Raw genomic sequence first — 21,435 nt, 5'->3', positions numbered from 1 at the left:
GCACAAAGCCAGCTCATGAGCCTGTCAATATAATGATCAAGAGAAGTGTGTTCATTTGCATTATGTCGATTCATGACAGATGCTGCCCTTTTACAATATCTGTCTGAAGTAAATTCAAACAGATATATTGATTATCTTTATCCTGTCAGGCCAGAGAAATACGCCTCTATATGTTGTCTACCTATTTGTTTTTAAATTTGCCTAGTATTTTTCAATCTGTTGGTGCAGAGACATATCTTTGGCAGCCTGCACATAATAACATAATTAATGTAGAATGTGACTGCAGTGAGGCAGTAAGAAGAACTCACAATATCCCCATGACTAACCTCTTTACATGCCATATAGGCTTTAAATGGAAAGAGTGATTTAGTTACAATAGACCGTTATTTCAGATTGTAATAGGACAACGATGTGTATTGTATAAAGATCACTTTTACCATATATTTTCACACAAACACCATAAAACTGTGATAATATCTTTGCAATATTGACTCGTTTCAGATAATGAGCCGGTCATGTTCTGATGTGTATTTTCTTGTTTATAATTCAAAATCATATTTATTACTATTTCATTTTTTAAAGGATTTTTTGGCGTGAAATAGGAATAAGACTGGGGAAGGACGGAATGAGGCGGAATCCAAGTGCTCCTCCTGCTTTGATTCTTTACTTTGGCACTTGTAGTTGTGTTGTAGCGGTGTGGGTAGTAATGAATATGTTTACATGTACTTGGATAACATTTATAGCAGGGCGATCAGTCAAAACATTAATATTTTTTCACCCTCAGTTTGAACAATCTCAATTCTTTTTTATTTAATTGATTTAAAATGGTTTTCTACATTAATTTCCTGAAAATAACCAAGAAAGCTAACACAACAAATAGTAGATTTTTCTGTATCTTGCTCCAAACCACATACTTTTACGGACAGGACAGTTGGCTGTAGACCTCTTGATTTAAAAGACCCAAGCAGATCGCAGATGGCAATGATTCTCTTACACGACAATACTATCTGGCCTGCACTTATTTCTATGTACATTGTATTTAAAATATGGAGAATCATAAAGTTGTGAGCATCATTTTTTCCTGTGGTGGTCATTTGTGAAACGTTCAGGAGTAGTGTTCTCTGTGATTTATTGACACAGCCAGTAACTCCATACTTGACCGCTGAAAACACACAAGGATCAATCACTTCCTGAACGGTGTCCGTGGCAGCGTCACAGAAAAGACGCCTGAACCACAGACAGTCATTTCCCAAAACACTAGAAAACTTACGGTCAAACCTGCGGGTGGTTTTAGGGCTGAGTTGTAAATCAGTGGGCGATGGACAAGCAACAGGTGAGAGCTATGACAAATGATTTGGTGGAGTTGGAAGTGGAAAATTGGAAATCCGGTGTGAATGGTAATCATAAACCGAGGCAAGACAAATGGAAGCTAATGCCTGGAAAGGTGAGACGGGGTCAAATGGGCGACCTGAACAAGCTGAGGTTGCTAAGGAAGTGAGAAGTAGATGAACACGTTTTGTGAGTTTGAGTCATCTCCTCTAGTAATGATACACAGGAAAAAGGAAAAATTGCAATTATTGCTTGAAAAAACATCACAATTTAACAATTATTAACGATTACTTATTACCAAACAACAGTGAAATCTTTCATTTTCTTCCATTCCCACTGTCTAAAATGTCACTATTCTTCTGGTTTGTGACAATCTTTATAAAATTGAACTTTCAAAATGGAAAAAGTTACATGAATGTGACAAAAACTTTATATTTAGATGTATTTTCAAATTATAGATTTAATTAAAAATACAACATTTTGCTTCTAAAATCATGGTTAATCACTGAATAATCACAATTATCGATTGAACAAGTAATCCAGACATCCTTACTTGCAAGTGTACAATTGACAATTTGAATAAAATGTGTATTTCTTCTTTCTCGCAGGACATTTGCACCACATCTGCCCCGGTTTCACCATGACCTCCCGAGTAATGAACCAAAAAGGAGAGCCTCAGTATCGCCGGCACTTTCTGACCAACAACAGCATCTTCCAAGGTAAACTTCTTTGTACGTGCGTTCAAACTGTACATCAGGTGAATAGACAGCAGAGGGAGACTTTTCCTCAGTACAATGTGGACACTATATAGCATTACTGACTATATCAAACCATAGCCATTTCCCCATGGAGCACAAATGCAGGCATGTTGCACTATCACTTTTATCTGAGACTAATGAGATTTGGGGTGTTGAGGCTGCACCCACATCTGTCTGACAAATGTTTGAAATGTTTTGCTGGCTGTCGCACCAAAGGGAGACATGACTGCAGCCTGTCCCGGTGAGCTCCTTCTCTTCTAATAAACTTGTCACTCTGTAGCATGTACTGTAGGACACTATCGGTTTAGAAGCAGGAAGCGTGGCTGTTAGATTTAGTTGATTTGGTTCTGGTTCTTTGTCAACGCTTGGGTGTTGTGAACAAGAGTATAGCTCAAAAAACAGGTCAAAGTTGTGTTATGATCACATATGTAGATGTGTTTCAGTGATGTTGTTAATTCTTTTTTAAGGTTGTCACAAAATTCACCTGTCCCTTGGCATACTGTGATTCTGCATCTGCAATCATTCTAGCTTTGACTTCCCCCATATGAGCTATTCCACACCACCTTTGTGCCAGATTTTTTTTTTTTTTTAGTTATTGTTATTGATGGAAAGTGTGAATTTATGGCATGCTTGCACCTTTTTGTGGATTCACACTATTTTGATTACGATTCGTGTTCTTAAAATTCTTACCATTGGCTTAAAATAAATAAAATCCAAGTTTGAACAGTGTCTCCATTTTCTGACGCAAGATGCTTGCTGACTTCTCGTATGTCTCATCTAGCTTTTTGCATCATATACTTTTTCTGGTTTTGCAGCCCGATGACTCCTCTTTCTTAGACCTTGTTGAATGTTTCCATCTTTTGTGAGAGACTTAAGGGTCCTGCATGTGTTTGACATGGTGCATAAATCACATTGGTGTGTTTGAAGAGAGAGAGGGGGGGGGCAGCTGACTGATCAGGCAGGTGTGGAGGAAGAGAGCTTTACATTTGAATTACACCTCTGAGAGGATTTTAAATAGTTTCTTATGCAAAAGAGTAAATGAACATTAAGAGATCACTGGTGAGATAGAAGCTGATCTGTAAGGCACTGACAGATCAGTTTGCTGGGGCTTTTGTAGTTTTTCAGAATTTCAATTATGATTTTAAGAGTTAAAGTTTGTATAATTCACAAAAGGAGAAGATTGTATCATTTGTGATTTTGCTAAAATGTTTTGGCAATTAAAAAAAACAACTATTGAGGACAACCGGAGGTAGGTTAAAGGTCATCGCTATGCACTTCTACTCATGCTTAAACGTCACCTTTTGATTGACATTGATGTTCAGACACATCTTTACTTCTAGACAGGACTGATCGATCGTGACCTCTGCCTCGTGTTTGAACCGTCGTGGTTCTGCCTCTAATTAATTGACTCACGCAATCACCATGTAAAAGGCTTGAATGTGCACCAACGGACAAGAGACTCCCTTTGGACCAAAGTTCCACTGGACAAATGACACGTCGGGTGGACATGCTTCTAAGCCATCATATTCATTAAGAAGAAGCAGTCTTTTACATCGCCCTGGTTCCTCTGCGCGCATCACAGAGGACCTTTTATGTTCTGATGAAGCCTGTCTCCAGCTCCATGCAAGAATCCGCTTTGAGCTGGTGAGAGAGGGAGAGAAGGTGTAAAGTGGGTCATATATCTGCGCATTGGGTACTTTCCTCCGCTTAGCGCAAACTGGAGGAGCTGCTGACAGTGAGAATCTTATCATGTTTGTTTGGGAGGCAGTTTAACGGGAACCGGCCAGCCCGTGCAATATACGAGGGTCTTTGGGGCTTTTCCTTCAGCCTCTGCCGCGTGTAAGCTCTTGCATGCCAACCAGCACTCAGGGCGCGTAAAGGATCCGCGTTTTTTCTTTTTCTTTTTTACCAATGCCCAACGCGTCTGGCGGATAGAGGGACCGTGCGCGCGCTGGAGACTGATGCGCCGCGGATCGTCTGTGACCAACGCTCCAAAATACTGATGCACACGCGCATTTGCACTCGTATTTTCGTTTTGGCAAAAAGGAAAAAGTGTCACTATGGCGCGGTTGAAATGAACATGGATTAAAGGCATGTAACCACACCAAGGCGATACAATGCGACCCAGAGCGCACCGACGGATTATATGAGGCAGACGACTCCTGTAATAAATGGCTGAACTTGAAGTTTGCAGAAATTTGAATCTGGAAAAGGGTAAGATTCATAAATACCGTTATTATATCGTGTGGTGAGATACAATTAGATGCATGCATTCCTTCACTATGCGCATTTTCTATGGAAACGTTGTGTGTTATAAATTGTGACTTGTTTTTCTTGTTTTTGTTTTTTAAGAAGCAACCAGCAAATGGGATTACAAAGTAGTATGGTTCATTGTCAAGGAGAATTGCCCTGTCTAAATGTTGACAGAAAATCAAGGAGAGAATTAAGAAACTGTCCCTGGTGCTGAAAATACCCCTTGGATTTTGGCACTAGGGGGCAGAAAATCCTATATAATCTTCTGCACTTCAGCCTTTTGTGTTTAAAAAAAAAACACAACGTTGTTATTTAAGAAGCATGTGTGCTCTTGGGCTTGAGATGTTGAGTCAATGGGAACATCTCTACCGCCACAGTGAGAAGTCGTAGACCTTCAATACACCAACAACGACAGAGGCGGCGTGGATTTTAGTTGTAGTGGATGATTCAAGCGCACAACCAAGTGCCACACAACCAAAGTGACAGTGTATGGGTCAGTGATGGCACATTTGAAGACGTGGTGGTCCCAGGGCTATTAAGAAAAGCCTGTTTGCTGTATTTCTCATCAAAATTCAGTTTCTTTGTTGTCACTTAGAAAGCAAAGATGTGCTGGAATTGTTTGAAGCTCGCTGGTTTTCCTCTCCCAACTTTGTGTCTGTGAGTGGTAGTTTTTATTCATTTTGGTAACACTTTGACACAGAAGGAAAACAAAAAAAAAGGAAAATGACACAAGGAGAACTGCATACATGGGGCAGGCGTGCGTTCTACTCTCTATTCAACATGCTTTAATGCAAAAGAAAAATGTGCGCTGCATGATGATGATACTCAGCATGTTGCTACCATTATTTTCTCTCTTCCTTTTCTCTTTGGCTTCAGGGCAGAGCAGCTAACTCACAGGAGGGGACTGCTCCTCAGTTCATCATTTTCATTCTTCTGCTCTTTAGGCGGAATTATATTGAATGCTGAAGGTATGCACTTTAGGTTTGCCTCTTTTGGACATACTTTGTTGTTCTAGTCTTTATTGGGTCCATCTCTTAATGTTCAAGTGCTTATTTTGCCTAGGTCTGGTCCTGGTTTACACCTAGTTTATTCCTGCTTTAGTCCTAAAAACAAACAAACAAACAAACAAACCCTAAATGAATTAGATAATTAAAGTGTTTTATAGTTCTTTAACTTGCTTTGTCAATATGATGCGGTCAGATACTAATAATTGTCATTTTTCACATCCAACATTGTTATAACGTTCTTTTTACCAGTCCTAGTCCAGACATGTAGGCAGCAGATTGCTGTGTAAACTTTGTTGGCAAAAGGCAAAAGCAAATTTGGTGCTTCACTTATAAAAATACATAAAGTAAAACGGCCTTGAAGACTTTATTTATCATAAAGCACCAGCTGGCCAAAGTGTATATAACGGACTCCATACCTGTTTACTTGCATATGTGTGTGAGCGAGAGAGAGGGGAGGAAAAGCAAATTACCCATAACCACAGCTTTTATTTCCTCTCCTTGTGTCCTCTTGACAGCCTGGTCCTCTCACTGACGTAGCCCCTCTTTGGTGTGATTTGAATAAGCAGACAGACCATATAATTTAGCCCATGTGGAATGGTGGATGGTTATGCTGTGCCGCTGAAGATACTACAGTATCCTAGTTTACGTGCTTTGAACCCAGAGCAGTGGAAGCCGCCGGATGTGCACATACTGTTGTTTATCTCACATGCATATTCTCCTTTGATGTGAGTATTGAACAGCACTCAGGGAGCCCCTCACAGCATTGCCGCTGAATACATTATACTTGCCATGTGTTTATTTTTTATTGAGATAGAGCTCTGACTCGGGGGGAACACTCAAACACATTTGACTTGTTACTGCTATTAATTAGATAATCTTTGTAGCTCTGAGATTTCCTAGAGCTTTTTTCCTATCTGAGTATGGCCTTTTATTGTGACAGTACTTAAAATGACTTTCTTCCCAAATGGCTTTCCCCACAGGAACTTAGCTGTCTTTCAGTAGCCTGTACGAGGACTCGATTAATGATTTGTCAAAGCTTTAATCCCTGGTGCGCTTCCTGAAGTGACCTACAGTCAGCCAAACAGTTATCGTATATTTTCACCATATTTGTCCCATTTGACTGAATTCGACTCACGTTTTTCCAGGTGTCATCATCCATCACTGCATCGTGCGTCTGAATAATTGAATTGAAGATGTGTGAATGTCCTCAGAGAAACTGTGGGGAAAAGGTGGAAAGAAGATAATGTAACTGAAATGTTTTTAGGGGCTTTGATGGATTACATGAGGTGAAAAAGGTTGTCTGTGTTTTCTCCTACTGTCTGGTTGTGGCTTGTGCCATACATCTTGGAACTTACAAGATGCATGACCTTAGAAAAACAATGTTTGTGCATTGATGTTTTTTATAACGTGCTTAAAAAATCATACATTTTACATAATATGTCCCCTTTAAGCAAAATTGCAAATCGCTGCATTTAAGCATTTTGCTGTGGTCCTGGAGCTATAAGGCCCAAAGGAAAGTTAATCCTTAAAGCAGATCCTATTCAACACATGAAAATAATGAGAATTTACAAGTATGGTACAAGTTTATGACAATTAACATTTAAAAACTTCTCCTCTTCTTCTTCTTCATGCAGTGTTTGCGGTGCTGCTGCTTGTGCTTGCAGTAATCATCATAATGAACTGTCAGTGGCAACAGTGGTCTGTGGGCGTGTGGAGGACTCGTGCCTGAGGGGGGAGTAGGAAGGGGGTGTTTAGTGCAAGATGGACAGATGTGCTGCTTGTGCGTTTCACTGCGTCTCCCTTTAGCAACACACATGTCAATCCATTAAAGCTTACTTCTGCTGCCGCCGTATTATCATGCTGCGTTATGTCATAGTTCTTATCCCCTGTATTCTCCCTGACAAACTACGCTGATATCCAGAGACTCACATCTGGCACTCTTTTTAATCACGGTACAATGATACTATGGTTTGGAGTTGGCATAGATGGTCTTTTAGGTGGACCGCGTTGAGGGATAAGCACTGCACAAACATCAGAGAGCAGAGCAAGAGGAGGGGTATTTTAGACAGTCAGATTAGGTTCAGGTCAGGAGACAGCGCATGAACATGGGAAGCGGACAGATTTTTTGGGAGATATTTTCTGTTTTTTTCCGGATTGAATCAGACACTGTGTAATCTGAGCCACAGGTGAGGCTTAAGGTTTGAAGCAGAGGGTTTTAAACCAAAAATGGAAGATATTTGTTCTTCAGTCCTGGGTCCGAACATTCTGTCTGGCAATAGTACGATGCGTTCACATTTTCATGGCAAAGCAAATCCTGGAAAATCGACTGTTTTGACTGTAGCGACTTTGCTGGCGAGGAATATTTACCATGTTGGTGGCATTGTGGCTGTTCCACAAAAAAGTCGGCTTCCTCATTGTGGTAAGTTGACAAAACAATGTTATTCATATTTTTGAACGCTTAAAGCTTTGTTTGTATTTTTTATAACTATGTACAAAAAATTTAGTAATCTCATGTTAATTCACAAAACAGTACAGCTTAATTCTATATTTGTTTATTACCAAACTAACCGATTCCACAATTTCACTGCCGTACGTTGAAAACAGCAGGGAAGCTTGTTTTAACGAGCCATTACATTAATTACATGCACGAGCAGGTTGTATTATTTATGCTAATTTGAGCTTGTTGTTGAAAAGCCTGCAAAAGGTTAGTGCGCTTAAATGTGATTTATTTGGCCAGTCAAGCAGAAACAATAAATGTTAACAATTATCATAATATAAAAATACATGTTAACAACAGTAAAGAACACTTTGATCTTGTCCTGGTGTAACACAAGTATTATTTTCTATAAAAATGCAGTGTTTAACTTGAAGTAGCTGCATGGGTTGTCTTATGTCACATGAATACTGCATGAAGAGTGGGCAGATGCTGCTGCATATGAATGTATGTAGTTGTGAATACATTATAATGCATGCAGTCGTCATCCTTAACAGAGATCTCAGAACTGGCCAACTGTGAAATAGCCATTCAAACTCATTACAATAGAAATGAACCAGCCAACGGAGAAATGGAGTATTTGAGAAACAATCCAGAGTGACAGATTCAATAGAAATGATCAATGGAGAAGTAATCCAAGTCCAGGTGCTGTGTCCTTGTCACCGTGCCCTGGCCGGTATTTTTTTAGTAAGTTAAAACATAGAGCACCACACAGTGAGGAAAAGCTTTGTTCACAACGCCATCAGAGCATCGTCCCTGTCACTAAACCTTATTAAAATCTGTTTGAATCACAAGAGCGGCTGCGTCGGGACGTAGCTTTGATGTGTCCTCCAAAGATCATAAGCTTATTGACACAGACAGACTAATAAGTATGGACAAGCAGCGTGCTAATTTCTCTCAGACATCATATCACTGAAATATGAAAGACAAAAGTGAGTCAACCATGAGCAAATTTAATGCAACAAATAACTTGAGGTGATTTTGTGATTACATGGGATGGCTCGTTACAATCCGTGTAGCTCTTTTTTGTGACTAACAATTCGACGTCAAGCATGGTTTGGTGGTTGGGAAACTGTTTTAAACCAGATGCCCTTCCACACAACCATTTACCCATGCTTAGGACTGAGTACCCTCTTTTGATGTATTATTCATTTATACAGGGAAACCCCAATGAGGATTAACTCTTTTTCATGGGTGCCATGTCAAAAAAACTAAATACAGATTAAACAAACAAACACAGGATATCCAAATAAATAATATTAACAAATACATACAATCATGTAAAACCAGAGCTCTCCGGCACTGTGGATAATCCTTTTAAATAATAATTTAAAAATAATCATTGGAATTGGAATCAAAGTTGCTGAAGGCCTTTTTTCCTGTCTCTGTGTTGACTCGGTGCAGTTGTAAAATAAAAATATCCTGATATCTCAAGCAGTGAATACTTCTGATCTGAAGTTTAGCAAACATGATAAATAATCAGGCAAAATACCAACAAGAGCCTTATAAACAAAGAAAAGGCAGTGCTGTTCTCTTCTTGCACCCAATGATTGCCTCCTACTTCAGAGTATAATTCACAGTGGTGAGTTCTGTGTATCCTTCTCCTGTAATAAACCTTAGTTCAGAGTTTATCATTCAGGAATAACAATACAACTATATAGCTCTTTGGAAAAACAAACCTGTATTTTTTTTTTTGCGTGTTATGTGTGTTTAAACAAAATCCACACTGACTCAAAAAAACATATTAAAGGTATTTTTAGCACATATGGGGTCAATATGGGCATTGGCCGATATTCCACCTGGGCATATAATACATTGTTTTGAAGCTTACACTCTCTAGACCATTGTATCCAATTTACTGGCAGGTTATAGCCCCAATATTTAGTGCAGTGCCATTTCCCTGTGCAGTAGTTTGGTTTTGTGTCTGAGAAACATCAGTTCTCAAATTTTAATCTTTTGCCTTTTCCTTTATTTTAGCTATACATTTTTATTGAATGTGTACAGATTAAATTTAGTGCTAAAACGATCATGTCTGCCTGATGGTCGAGTGGTTTGAACACCAGCACCTACGCCAAGCTCTGCGCCGGCCTCAGTGTTGTGAGATTGATTGCCAGCTCCAATAATTTGCCGAATATCCTCCCTGCTCTTCACTCTATACCGTCATATCCAATTAAAAAAAGTGAAAAAAATGTATTTCTTAATAAAAACGGCTATCAGCTAACTCATTATGTAAATTATTATGATATTATACTTGTGTTTGTCCTTAATTATCCAATACTAATTTTGATGCTAGTTATTCTTATTCTGTTTGTTAACATTGATTGAACACTTCTGCTGTTTATTTTCTTATCTCAGAATGGCCGCAAAAGAGATTTAAAGGGATTCACTGTTGTTCTTTTTATATGTTATTGCCTTGTAATTCTCCAAACGCTGCCTGGTTCTGTGAGAGATTCCCATTAAGGACACATTTGAAGTCTTCACGCATAAATGAACAGTGCAGTGGATGCTCACAGATGAGAGTATGTTCAAATAGCTGGGCCAATATTGTATAAGAAATCAAATTGGAATGATTTGAGTCAAACACCTAGAAAATAGTGTGCCCTTCAAATAATTCCATTTGTAGTCAGAGATGATTGGATCATAGAGACTCAGAACAGTGCTTGCATTTTAGTGTGATGACTCGCCATGTGTTTCCAGTCAACACTTCAACACAACAGTTTAACAGTTTAGCCAAAATTATTAGAACAGCATGTTGTATATAAAATGCTTCTATCTGAATTGGCCATTAAACCCCATATAAAACAAACAATGAGTCACAATTATGCTATTAGGATGAGGCAATTTTCCTCCAACAATTTGTACCCATTGTCACAGAATCTTGTTGTGTCACTGGATCGCATGGCCATCATCAAGTGATTGATTTGAAGATGTGAATCAGTTTTTCCTGTGATCATTACTATTATATATGTGTTAAAAAGGCAACTATTAGGCCTTCAGCATGATATTGCATTTCATATTTGCAATTTCATTTGGTTTTCACAAAGAACAGATGGTTATTAGTGTTAATAATTGCATTTCTGGACGTCACAGTAGGGTTCTGTGAATGTGCTGATGGGCAAAACACCAATGCATAATGTTCTCATGAACACTACTCTTTTGGAGGAAATAATCCCCTCTTCCTGTCCACAGGCTCTAATGTGATTATATAAGATATTTTGGTTTATTTCTGTGTTAATGCTCTGAACCAAACTTTCTGCATTAGTTGTATGAGAATTGACTCGCGCTGCTAATGAAGTAGTGATCCTCCTGGCTCTTTACTGTTATCTAAGTGTGCACCAGCTGTTAAGTTTGAGTGGTTTTAGTGAGTGCTAAGCAATAAAACAACAACACAAATCTACCACAACTATGCAAAATATGTTAAGTATTTGACCAACCTTGCTGGAAGCATTTGTAATGGGTACTTTTTGCCCGGTCCCTAAATTAGTTTTAGGCAGGTTGACTCCAAGCTAAAACAATAGAGAGTAGAGAAGTGGTTTCAAAATGAATCCAGTTTTGGCTCTGCAAGTTCAATGTTTACCAGAGCCAATATCATCAAAGGAGACAAAAACAACAGCAGAACAACAGATTTCCTCAGTGGATGGAGACTTAGTTTATTACAGTGTAAGTTACAGCATTTGACTTGGAAGAAAACAGCAAAGAAGAGATTGTCCTGTTCCGGTTGGGACTGTCTCTCAGTAATAGATCAGTACAGACCCGTCCTGTGTCAGCTCACAGTGGTATCTCTGTCAGAACTTGGACCCACAGTCTCCTCAGCTGTGGCGATAGCTAATTGCACCACACTATTCCTGTTCCCACTGCTTCCTGAGTCGTCTCAGAGTGCGGCACCTGTTACCTTTGTCTTCATATAGTGACCCTCTGATCCCTGTTTGTCTCTGCAGTGGAGCGATGCATGAGTGTGATGCAATCTGGGACACAGATGGTGAAGCTGAAGGCTGGGTCCAAGGGGCTGGTGAGGCTCTTCTACCTGGACGACCACCGCTCGTGCATCCGCTGGAAGCCCTCACGCAAGAGCGAGAAGGCAAAGAGTGAGTACACCATGCATTCCTCCGCATTTCCATATCTCTGCATATGTAGAAGCACACATGACACATGCCCTGCTTTGTTGTGTACAAAGTACTAGTTTGCTCTACTACTTCACATTACCAACTGCAAGACAATGTTTATTAGACTCCAGTAAGTTGACACCTCGCACTCTTCACTTTAGCTAAACTAACTCTTTTATTGCATTGTAGCTAACGGATGTCAACAATAGTTCCTGAATTTAAATAAAGTAAGCTTCGATGCAAATGTTATGTTATTTGTAGCTTTGCCCATTCTCATACTTCTCATTACAAACACAAAACTATGATTACATTCATATTGCTTTGTTTTCTGTAGCTCTATCGCTATGCTGTTATGTCTTGAGCAACAAACCGCGGCGCATATAATAAGATTACAGCATTTATTCTCCTCTAATGCAGAAATGTCAGACCTTTTTGGGAAAATCTCATTTGTGCAGAAAATGGAAAACATCTCTCAGAATGGTTTAGCCTTGTGCTCATGTGAGATTATATTTTTATACTGTTGACCCCCACGCTGTCACCTTTAAATCGAGTGGTTTTATGCATCAGCCCACCATTGTCAAGTAGAACTGTTGAACCCTGAATGTGCATGTGTGGGGAGGTCAGCATTCTGTAAGCCTCTTTGATACTCTCATTTGATATTATTGAGAGAAAAGCACAACAGCTGCCCATTGCTAGTTTTGTTTGTTGGCTAAAGAGTGAGATTATGATAAGGGAGTAGGGAATACTGATATTTAAGGGAGGTAAATGTAGATTATTGGGATTTGAATAACAGTTTGGTGAGATATATGATGTAGACAACTTGAAATAAAAGATGCCCCAATCAATTTCAGTCCTCTTATTGATACTTCTGCTAATTCCCAGTGCAGAAGCCTTTAGAACAAAGTAAATAATATGAACTGGTGAAAATATGCTAATAACTATGTTTTTTAAAATGAGTATATCTGCAACAGCATTGTGTAAAAAGTGCAAAAATTAAAATAGCATTTAATCGTGTTCGCTACAGTTTATTACAAAAGGTGACATATTTAGGCAGGTGGTTAGAAAACAACATGTGAAATGTGTAAGAGCCAATGGTAAACAACTGGAAGTAAAGTGGAACGCGGGGATGGTCCTTTGTAGAAATGTAGAACAGAATGTTATTTACCTGAAGCTGTAGCTAACATTATGCTCCAATCCTATTAGACCATGAGGGAGAACTCTACTAAAACGGAAAGCCTATTTATAACAGAAGTTTATTGCTTGAGGCATCCTTTCAGTCACAGATACTGTACAGTGGAAAAGCTTTGGCATGTTTAGGCACTGACATAGGAATTAAGATAAATGGGTTTTAGAAGGTTGACATTGGGCTGCACCACTAATCACAGTTTAATACAGTTTCATGAATATTATATCACAAAGACTGCAGTTATTATGTCAGAATGTGTACTTTAATAAGCCTGTAGATTAGACCGCAAACATATCCTGAACTGTATAGAACAGCATTGCAATATCATCACATTGAACTGTCCAGGAGCATGCTTGAATAGAAATCAATCATATAAAATAAACAACTCAAGCCATTGCAGACTATCTTTGACACCACCATGTATCTGGGCCTCAAAACCCTTGTCATGGACACAATAAGTGGATTCTTTGGAATTGGACTTCTGGCAAGTGAAAAAGCCATCACAAAAAAATGGATGACACAAATTGCGCCGACGATTAAGGACTGTACAGACACCATAACTGATCTATACGGAAAATTGAGGGAAAACATGTATATAATAATAATAATCAACTATAGACGGACCTGGTGCGCCTTAATTTTCTTTTCCTTGGATACCTCGTCTTTTTTTATTATTTTATTCTGTCTGGTCTTGCCCTGTTTTTGTTATTGATTTATGTTCAATTTTTTTAGTAAGTTAAAACATAGAGCACCACACAGAGAGACAGAACAACAAAAAGAAAAGGCAAAATAAAAACCCCACAAGTAATACCAAAGTCTGTCGAAAAGGTCCATTTTCAAATCAAGTCCAAATGTCATTTTCCCCCATTTTTCTAATGTCGGTTACCACGTCTATTGAGTGAATTGTTAAATCAGTTTGTGTCATCCATTTCCTCGTGATGGCCTTTTCCCCTGCTGCCAGAAGAATGCCTCTAAGCATTTAACCCTTTTATGATTGACTTTCATGATTTTTCTGTGAGCTGTATTTTTGTTTTCTCCGTTTTATAGTCACCATTGATTCACTGTACAAAGTGACGGAGGGAGTTCAGTCGGACATTTTTCACCGTCAGGCGGAGGGCAGTCTGGACCCTTCCTGCTGCTTCACCATCTATCATGGAAACCACATGGAGTCCCTGGATCTGGTCACATCCAACTCAGAGGAGGCTCGGACCTGGGTCACCGGCCTGCGCTACCTGATGGCCGGGATCAGTGACGAAGACTCTCTCGCCAGGCGCCAGCGAACACACGACCAATATCCTTTTAAAAAACACGACGTTTTTATGCTCTATATAATCAAAAACAGGAGTAAACACAAATGACATTAGGAAACGTTTTTTTACCTTAATGATTTGCAACGTGGATGAAGCAGACGTTTGAGGAGGCGGATAAAAATGGCGATGGCTTTTTGAACATTGATGAAGTTTACCAACTTCTCCACAAGCTCAACGTCAATCTGCCCCGGAGGAAAGTCAAGCAGATGTTCCAGGTAAGTCTAACAGTTACCAGCTGGGAAAAGAAAACATTTACATCTATCTATAGGAATGGTTTATGCAATATCATATTACTTATTTGTTCCCCCCCTTCTTATTGCTATTGTGTTTATAAATAGGCAGCCTTCATTACGATGGTTATTAACAAGGTGATATTGACTTTCCCTTGGGCTTTTCTACCATATACAATCTCCCATAAGCAATATTACATAATATAGCTTATATTTTACATCTTCAACCAGATTGTATTCTACAGATTTATTTGAAATACGGGACTGTGCAATCTCATGACACACAAATGAATTGTGTTATTTTACCTGCATGAAAAGTATTACTTGGTATAAGATTACATTGCAGAGGAAGCTTTTTTGGTCTAAGTTTAATAATTGGACATTGAGCAGGGGTTGGCTTTGCTGAACTGGGAACTTGGTAAATTCCAAATATAGTGATTCATCCTGCCCTCTGTTTGTGGACTTGTGTGTGTGGTTTGTGTGGTTTGTAGAGCCCACAGCCAACTCATTACTGGAGTGTGATAGAGGCATTGGCTGGTATTGTTAGATTTAGTGTGGATACAAATAGACCCCAGTGAAATTCTGGTAATATGAGATTCTGGATCCTAAAGAAGAAAGGGGACGAGACTAGACTGAGCATCCTGTATATACATATGTGGGCAAGGTGAAGGTAAGGGATAAGTAGGGAGAACAGATAGAAATAATGCAGCAGCATAATTTGTGTTGTTTTGTTAAATTTGTTTCTAAAGCTAAAGATGGAAGGAAAAGGTGTCAGTTGGCACATGTGGCCATCTGCTCCCCGTGCCTGTGCACACATCTGCATGTCATTTAGGTGCACTGACCTGGCAGCAGATGTTCTCATACTATATATCTCATAATATGACTGTCAATGAGGATGCAAAATGAAGGATGATGTTACATGGAGAATCAAGTACAAATTAAGGCATAGCTTCAAAGCAATATTCTATTAGTAAATAAATAAATAAATAGTCACATTTAATAAAGTTTTTTTAGACTTTCAAGGAACTCAAAGCACTTTACATCACGGGACCGCGAGTTGTGCAATTAATTCATTTTCAATAACACATTTGATTATTGCTCTAATTGTGTTCAAAAAAGTATAATCAAGTAATTGAGATTATGTGTGTGTGTGTGTGTGTGTGTATGTGTGCGTGCGTGTGTGTATGTGTGTGTGTGTGTGTGCGCGCGCGTGTGTGTGTGTGCGCGCGCGTGTGTGTGTGCGCGTGTGCGTGCGTGTGTGTGTGCGCGCGCGCGTGTGTGTGTGTGTGTGTGCGCGTGTGCGTGCGTGCGTGTGTGTGTGTGTGTTGGTGGTTGGAGGGGCTAATTGTGATTTAAGTTATGATTTTAATATTCATAATAATCATTTCAAAATATATATTTTTTCCATAATTGAGCAGCCCTGGTTGTAGGCTTAGGTTACACCGGATGTTTTTTGGCGCCATATGACAAGCCAACAGTTAAAATTTGTCTGGACATTTAGAAACTGTATGTATAAAGTGTAAAATGTATGGATATTGTGGCCATGTGAATGCTGTAGCTCCTATGAAACAAGTTGGTCTAATCCCTCATTTGTGCAGGAGTTTGCCATTGTAGAGAAAAGCTTCTGTTGTAGTCATCTGGACACTGCTTTAGAAAAACAAGACAATTCGACTTTCTTCCAAAAGTCAATTTCAACCAACATATTTGGTCTGCAAACTCATGTATTTAGATATCCAACTCTGAGTAAGCCCTGTTCACTGGGCATAATCTCCTGATAATAGCCTATCCTATTTACAGTTTCACCTGAAACTAATCCACTTTGTTTACCCTAACAGCCCTGTAATGGACGTCCTATTGGAAATCGTATTGTTAGCTGGCTGCCGCTCCCTCACCACTGATAAGGCAGCGGCAGGTCGCTGGTGTAGGTTTCCCTCCTTAATGGAAAGAAGCAGTTTAACATTTCTGAATGAATAATAACTCTGGCTCATATTGCACATTATAACTCTCAAGATGTCTAATCATAATATCTTTGTAGTGCCAAAAAGTGCTGACTTCCTGTTTGTCAAATTGCTTTATATCCCAGTGCAACCTTCCAACCTGAATATTAAGAAACCTTTTATACACTTTATTGTCTCTGCACCACATATAATACTTAGATCACACTAAGCTGTTGTTTTAGCACACATTCAGTCACCAATATAGTCATTCATTTCATTGTGTGATTGTCACAGGAAGCGGACACTGACGACCAGCAGGGCACTTTGACGTACGAGGAGTTCTCCGTCTTCTACAAAATGATGTCAATGAGGCGAGACTTATTCCTGCTCATGATGGCCTACAGTGAGAGGAAGGACCACCTGAATACAGAAGAGCTGGCCACTTTCCTCCACAACGAGCAGAAGGTTAGGCTAGAAGAACCACTGTCACAAGCATCACGCCTTAGTTGGAATCTTTTTATTAGTCAAGTCAGACAGCCGCGACACCTTAATCACGAGTCATTCGGAGGGCCAACCACTTCGTCCCCAATGTATTGGTCGTGTGTCACACTCTCTGTCTGGCCTGTTCCATTTAGATAATCTCTCAAGCCTAAAATAACTGTATCGAAGCGGCCCTTGTCTTGTCCTCTACAGCAATTTATTTTCTACCCAAGTTTTCCCACCTCAGTTTCTTACCTGGTATGGGATTTATGATGATTTATCTTATATGGACACAATTATTTGAACATAACCAGATTGCGTCTAAACTGTGTTACCGGTAATTTATTGGGCATAATTAATATCAATAAAACACGCTTATGTGTTTGCAGATGACAAATGTGACGCCAGAGTATGCAGCAGAAATCATTGAGAAGTTCGAGGATTCTATTGAGAACAAACAAAGAGGAATCTTGGGAATTGAAGGTAAACTATTAAAGTGTTTGATTTAAGTTGATTTAAGTTAACATGAACGTGTTTAGATCAAATCATTACATTGTGAATTTATATACCTTTTTACCTTTCAAAATTAATAGTGGTATTTGTATCCTTGATACTTTTTCTGTCAATTGCAAGTACATATTAGTTCATTAAAGTGAATAGAAATTCATTTATTTTAGTTCATCACACAGAAATCTTATTATTTATTTATTGACCTTTATTTAACCAGGAAAGTCCCCCTGATGTGTAACATCTCCCAGGAGACAAAGAGTGCATTGAATGTATTCACAGTGTAAGCAATGTGTAGTGGCACATGTGACAGGGTGTTATGGAGGAGACACTTACATGGAGCTGAGATGAAGGGTGAAACTAACGCTGGGCTGTCTGGGTCCCCTTTGCTAGAGTCATGCCCCCACATGCTACGATCTGACAACCTCATACAAAAGAATATCAGGGAACATCTTATGATTTTGTTTTACATCTATTCTGACCCTAGATTTTCCATATAATTATGTCACAATTTCACAATAATTTATTTCCCTTTTGTGCTTCCTTGGCTCTTTCTAATCATAAAATGCTTCAGTCTTCTCAACCACTTGCTCATGCTGTTCCATCTCAAAACTTGATTTTCCCAAATGCACAGTGGCTTCCAAACACAGCAGCGGTGGCTTCAAAGCAGCACAGCCCGGGTATTGTGGGTATTGTGAATACTGCATGTTGCTCAAAAACTTTGTTGTATTTTTCAGGATTCACAAGTTTCATGCGCAGTCCAGCATGTGATATCTTCAATCCTTTACATAATGAGGTGAACCAGGATATGGAGCAGCCTCTCTGTAACTATTTCATCGCCTCCTCCCACAACACGTACCTGACAGGGGACCAGCTCCTGTCTCATTCAAAGACAGACATGTATGCGTGGGTCCTACAGTCTGGTTGTCGCTGTGTAGAAGGTACCTACTTGTTCAATTATATCAATGTTGTTTTTGTAGTTGAGGAGATGTTTATTGACTTATGTTTTGTACAGTGGACTGTTGGGATGGTCCTGAAGGAGAACCAATGGTCCAACATGGCTACACTCTGACGTCAAAGATCCCCTTCAAGTCTGTCATTGAAACCATCAATAAGCACGCCTTTGTGAACAACCAGTAAGTGAAGCATTTTTCTAATGATTTACATGGCTTGAAACCAGATCTTAAACAGACATCTTGTTAGTTATTATGAGTAACTATTATTGTTCTGAGTTAAGGTAAAGGTATGCTTTATTAATCCTTCCTGAGGGAAATTCATTCTCTGAGATTGACTCATCCTTTATTGCCGCTGGAGCAACCTGTCAGGAGCAGTCCAGTACCTGGGGAACCATCTCCAGATTTTTTACAAGGCTTGGTTAGGATCTTAGCTGGAAGATTTGACCTTCTGTGCATTTTTGGGCTGATCGGGAAAAGGAGGGAAGCTTTACATACGTGTGGAGAAACATGCAAACTCTGCACAGAAAGGCCCTCCCTTGCCCCAATCCCAGCGCAGTTTAGCTCTTACAATTTGTTAATAACATTATGCCCACTGCCCAAGACTTTTCAACATGTACTGTAAATGTATGAACTTCAGTGAGTTTGTGAGAGCAAAATTGTGATGGCCAAGTAACTGGGTCAGGGCCAAAACTGCTCCTCATGTGAGGTGTTGCTGGTTTGTCTAAATCAGGGGTGTATAGCTCGGGTGCCAAATACGGCCCTCAGACCAATTTTTGTCATATTGTCATATTGTCTGAAGCCCTCTGCTCCAGCTGTGGCCCTCGGTGAAAGAAGTTTGAACACGTCTGGTCTAAATGAAGTGGTCCAAGGAAGGGGCAGTGGTTTAGGCAGGGATTCAGAATTGTAAATAATTTTAAAATATGTCTGTACACTGGCCTATAGTTGTAACCTTTTTTTTCTCTCCCATGAATAAGTGAGTCCCATGTTTTAACACTGTGAATCCTGGCAGTAATTAGTGTCCCATCTGCTTCCTGTGTTTCCCTGAGGAGCCCCCGTTTGTCTCTGCTGAGGCCAACAATACCCAAACAAACTATTCTGCTGCCACATTAGCTTAATTTAGCATCTATCTTATGGCAGTGGCTTAAACATTCATCACACATTATACTTATGGAAGAAACCATTCTCTGTAACAAATCCTTAAGTGGTAACGCTTAAATGTACCAGATATATATATACCGAAAATAAACTTGGAATTGTATCTAGGCCTTAAGTAGTATGCCATTCAAAAATACTTGATTTTGGATTTTGGAGATGGAAAATAAATAACCAGAAACATTATTAAATTCAATTATGGTTATATGAAATAAGTTAGGATTGACATTGCATTATGTAAATGCTCTAATAAAATGGCAGTATTTTTAATTTAATAATGTACAGTTTTGTTAGTTCTAAGTAAGAGATACCTGTGTATTTCCAGCAGCATTTGATGAGCCGTTTGAAATAACTCCTGCTGCTTCATATTTTATCAGCACCAACACCTGTTAATGTGATTAATAACCTGAGGATGGTATTGAATAGACAGATCACCAGTTTCACATCACAGGGATCACTGCTCTCCCCTGGTACCTGCTACTCTCTGATTTTGGACATAGCAAAAGCAAAAAAGACTTTCCACTGAGAGTTTGTGTGTGCGCGGCTCAGAGGTTGCGTCCCCCGAGGCAGAGCTGCCAGTCTGACAAACCTGACATTTGAGCTGCGTTTCACTGAGGCCACAAGTCATTTTGCTGTTTCTGAACACGAGCTCTCTCACACAATTGTGGTTACACACTTGACCTAAACATACACTAGTACAAGTCGTACCATAATAATTCACCATGCTCTACTCAATAAAAATGTTAAAAGTGATATTTAGACTGCTGCGCCCTGTAGTATTTTGTCTATCTAAAATGAATATAATGTGGAATGTAATGCAATGTAAACGGGTATTATTATTATTATTACTGTAAGTATTTTAAAAGGTACTCATGTGTCGTAGGTCTTTGGTTCTTCAAATATAAAGAATTAAGTGCATAAGCACAGCCTCCTAGTGGTTCCGCTTGTATCTTAGGTCGACTGCATTATATGCAGTGTGGATGAAAATGTATTTTCCATCATTGAATAAAAACTAAAGCACCTTTTTAAAGAACTCTGGCTAAAAATATAGACAGTGTGATTGGGCCACTTTAAAAAATAAATAAATAAATAAAAATAATAATAATTAATTTTTTTGAATTTATGTGTACCTTACGGTTGTTAATATTAAGCATTATTTTTCTCTAATTTAAGGTTTCCAGTAATCCTGTCCATTGAGAACCACTGTAATATCCAACAACAGAAGAAAATTGCCCAGTACCTGCGAGAAATCTTTGGAGATAAATTGGACATTGGACATGCGTTGACGGGCGACTCCAGAACCTTACCCAGTCCTCAAAGTCTTCTGGGAAAGATACTCATAAAAGTAAGTCGTGAGCCTGTGCGACAGATGGATGCTGGCTTTTGTTTTAAGTCCACCCATGAATTTTTATTTGATGGTCCAACACTCTTAAATAAGCCATTTTGCACACACGCCTACCACTTCTGTTTGTCAGAAGAGAGAAAAGAAGTGCTCATTATCTTTGTACTTATTTTTACATTACAAGCGTTGCTGCACTGAGAGTGCAGCAGGCAGCTAATTATTTTCCATAAACAGAGAAGATAAGAGAGAGGAATGAGGGAGGCGTACTGGTCCATCAAAATTATATAGGTGAAAGGTGGACACATGACATGTAAGTAAAAATGCAATTCTAGCCCACAATGCTATTGCTGACTATGCCTAATAACTTTCAAAATTATAACATGCAATCTCA

The 21,435-nt window shown here is 39.2% G+C and overlaps 1 protein-coding gene across 6 annotated transcripts in view; it reads left to right on the top strand.

Annotated features, from left to right (window-relative positions):
- LOC140379189 (1-phosphatidylinositol 4,5-bisphosphate phosphodiesterase eta-1-like) overlaps window positions 1-21,435 on the top strand; it is a 48,435-nt gene that overhangs the window by 5,325 nt on the left and 21,675 nt on the right. For 4 of the 6 annotated variants that reach the window (XM_072464168.1, XM_072464167.1, XM_072464172.1 and 1 more), the window contains exons 2-10: window positions 1,938-2,048; window positions 11,780-11,926; window positions 14,178-14,421; window positions 14,526-14,655; window positions 16,902-17,072; window positions 17,477-17,570; window positions 18,332-18,535; window positions 18,610-18,730; window positions 20,876-21,047. In XM_072464168.1, the coding sequence (XP_072320269.1) occupies window positions 1,938-2,048; window positions 11,780-11,926; window positions 14,178-14,421; window positions 14,526-14,655; window positions 16,902-17,072; window positions 17,477-17,570; window positions 18,332-18,535; window positions 18,610-18,730; window positions 20,876-21,047 (1,394 nt within the window). Of the gene's footprint in view, window positions 1-1,937; window positions 2,049-3,804; window positions 4,302-7,498; window positions 7,767-11,779; window positions 11,927-14,177; window positions 14,422-14,525; window positions 14,656-16,901; window positions 17,073-17,476; window positions 17,571-18,331; window positions 18,536-18,609; window positions 18,731-20,875; window positions 21,048-21,435 lie in introns of those variants that run through there. The other 2 variants (XM_072464170.1, XM_072464169.1) reach the window with 2 other exon arrangements.

The sequence above is a fragment of the Eucyclogobius newberryi genome, unplaced genomic scaffold (assembly GCF_026437365.1).
Source record: "Eucyclogobius newberryi isolate DKJ021-1_F unplaced genomic scaffold, fEucNew1.0.hap1 SCAF_10, whole genome shotgun sequence".
Lineage (NCBI taxonomy): Eukaryota > Metazoa > Chordata > Actinopteri > Gobiiformes > Gobiidae > Eucyclogobius > Eucyclogobius newberryi.
Note: the sequence above shows the minus strand (reverse complement) of the source record. Positions and strands in the feature narration are given on the sequence as shown.